The sequence below is a fragment of the Stegastes partitus genome, unplaced genomic scaffold (assembly GCF_000690725.1).
Source record: "Stegastes partitus isolate 25-593 unplaced genomic scaffold, Stegastes_partitus-1.0.2 Scaffold577, whole genome shotgun sequence".
Lineage (NCBI taxonomy): Eukaryota > Metazoa > Chordata > Actinopteri > Pomacentridae > Stegastes > Stegastes partitus.
In genome coordinates this window covers 280,946-283,330 of record NW_007578308.1, presented here as the reverse complement: position 1 = coordinate 283,330, position 2,385 = coordinate 280,946, and the positions used below count along the sequence as shown (strand labels likewise).

The 2,385-nt window shown below is 43.9% G+C and overlaps 1 protein-coding gene across 1 annotated transcript in view; it reads right to left on the bottom strand.

Moving 5' to 3' along the window:
- ptpn18 (protein tyrosine phosphatase non-receptor type 18) overlaps positions 1–2,385 on the bottom strand; it is a 13,274-nt gene that overhangs the window by 7,374 nt on the left and 3,515 nt on the right. The window contains 5 exon segments of the mRNA XM_008288858.1: positions 32–120; positions 597–635; positions 755–844; positions 1,626–1,702; positions 2,301–2,380. Of these exon segments, the coding sequence (XP_008287080.1) occupies positions 32–120; positions 597–635; positions 755–844; positions 1,626–1,702; positions 2,301–2,380 (375 nt within the window).

Here is a 2,385-nt window from a genome sequence, read left to right as displayed (position 1 = left end):
AGAGACACACGACGTCACAGACACACAACACCAGGTTCTCCAGGTTCTCACGGTGGTGACGGTAAACGGTCCGAATGACGTCGACTGATGAGCTTCAGCCCAGTAACGTTCACACTTCCTCTGGAGATACACAATAAAACACAATCATTATTAGTATTATTGTTATTATTATTATTATTATTATTATAAAAATCAAAGTCTGCATGTTTGACTGAACACAAGCAGAAAATAAGAGACACAAAGACAGTTCTGATGTTTAAAAGAAAACTTCTATTTATGGAATAAAAAGATAAAACTTAATTAAGTCAGGATGTAAATGAGATAAAAAACCACAAAATCTGAACGACTGGATTCAAAACGTCACATTTATGAGAAACAAGTTTGAGAGAAAAGAACAAAACAACAAAAGCTCCAGTTAAAAAGTAGAAATGTGGATTTTAAAGTGAAATATTTCGGTGTTTGGTTTTAATCTGACACGTTTTTATTTCAACATCTTTACAGGCTGAAGTTCAGGAGAAACGATGAAACGTAAAAAAGAACAAATTAAAAACAATCACACGAGGACCTCATCAACAACAATCAAAGTCTTATTTCACCTTCCCCATCTCGATCTCCCTGCAGGCCATGACTATCACCTGGAACACAGAACCAGACGTTAGTCAGAGCCGCTGACAGACTCTTCTGTTCAATCTGTGAGTCATTATAATGCCGTGTGCGGCTCGGACTACTTCCTGGAGCTCGCTGTGTGTCGGACCTTGACGTCGTTCTGCCAGATCATCCTCCAGAAGTCGGTCAGAGTCAAACTCAGAGGACCCTGACAGGCGATGTAGGAGGAGGACGCCCCCTGCAGGACCAGCACAGCGTTACAACAACAGACAACCAACAGGGTCATTTTAAATCAGCCAGAACCTCCAGAACCGTCTGGTTCTGTATCCACAGTAACTTTAGTTCATGAAGCAGAGTTCTACCTTCATTACTGATATATTCATAGTTTAATGTGTTTTCTAGAACGGTTTCATCTCAGTGAGCTCGGTTCCGTCTTTAGATTCTCCTCTCACAGAGTCCAGTTCTGGTTCTGTCCGGTTGTGATGTGTGATCTGGTACCGACGCCTGACGATGCTGCAGGAACCGTCAGGGTTTCATTTATTCAGGAAATACGACATCACATCTCACATTTTATCGTTGTTAAAGTAAACGATCAGAAACAAACAAACAAACAAACAAACAAACAATGAGACAAACCGACTCGAGGCGATCAACAACCGGAAAAACCCACAACGTGACATGAAATAACAAAAATGAGACGCTCACAGAACCAGGTCCAGTGTTCAGACTGAGACACCTGGATGGATGTAGAACTGATCTGGTGTCAGGTTCTAGCAGAACCCAGATGTGTTCTTCCTCCTAAATGTCATGTGTCTATCTGCTGTACTGATGAAGTTCTGAGGCTCAGAAATGATGGAAACAGTCCATTAAAGTGATCAATCTGGACCCTCCTCTGTGGACTTCAAGGACCTGGACCTCTGGAACATTCACAGTCTGGAGGTAGAACTCTGGTCAGTGGATACAGAACCAGATGTTCTGAGGAGGTTCTGGTGGACTGATGATGATGATGGAACCGTTACCTGGATGAAGCTGGCGTTGATGTAATCATTGTCAGACTCCGACGTCAGCAGAGACAGAACAACCCGAGACTGGTCATCTGCACACACACACACACACACACACACACGGATTCAGTAACGCACCTGTACAGGACCGGTTCTGCTGACCCGGTCCGTCGGTTCTAATGCCAACACCTGGTCACTCGCCAAGCAGCCAATCAGGGAGCAGCAGCAGGTGGACGGCGTCAGTTACAACAAGCAGCAGAAAGGCGGACGACTGGGACGACACGGAGACGCAACGAGACACAAAACAACACAAAAATAACACAAAACAACACAAAGAGACACAAAGAGACACAACACAACAAAAAAAACACAAAGAGACACAAAACAACACAAAACGACACAAAGAGACACAAAACGACACAAAACGACACAAAGAGACACAACACAACAAAAAATGACCACAAAGAGACAAAAAACAAAACAGAGACACAACAACACACACAAAGAGACACAAAGACAAACAGAGCAACACAACGAGACAGAAAACGACCACAAAGGGAGACAAACATCAGATCCTACAACAAGACACACAAACTCCAGAAACACTGTGTGAACGCTGTGTGTGTCTGTGAGTTGTGTAGCAGCAGGTGTGTGTCCTCAGACTGCGTTGTGTAGCCGTTGTGTTCCTACAGGGCAGGATGTCCTTGTATCGGTTCTTCTTGATGTTCTCCTTCAGAGCTCCGGCGTCGCTGCTCAGACTCAGTTCTCTCCTCAA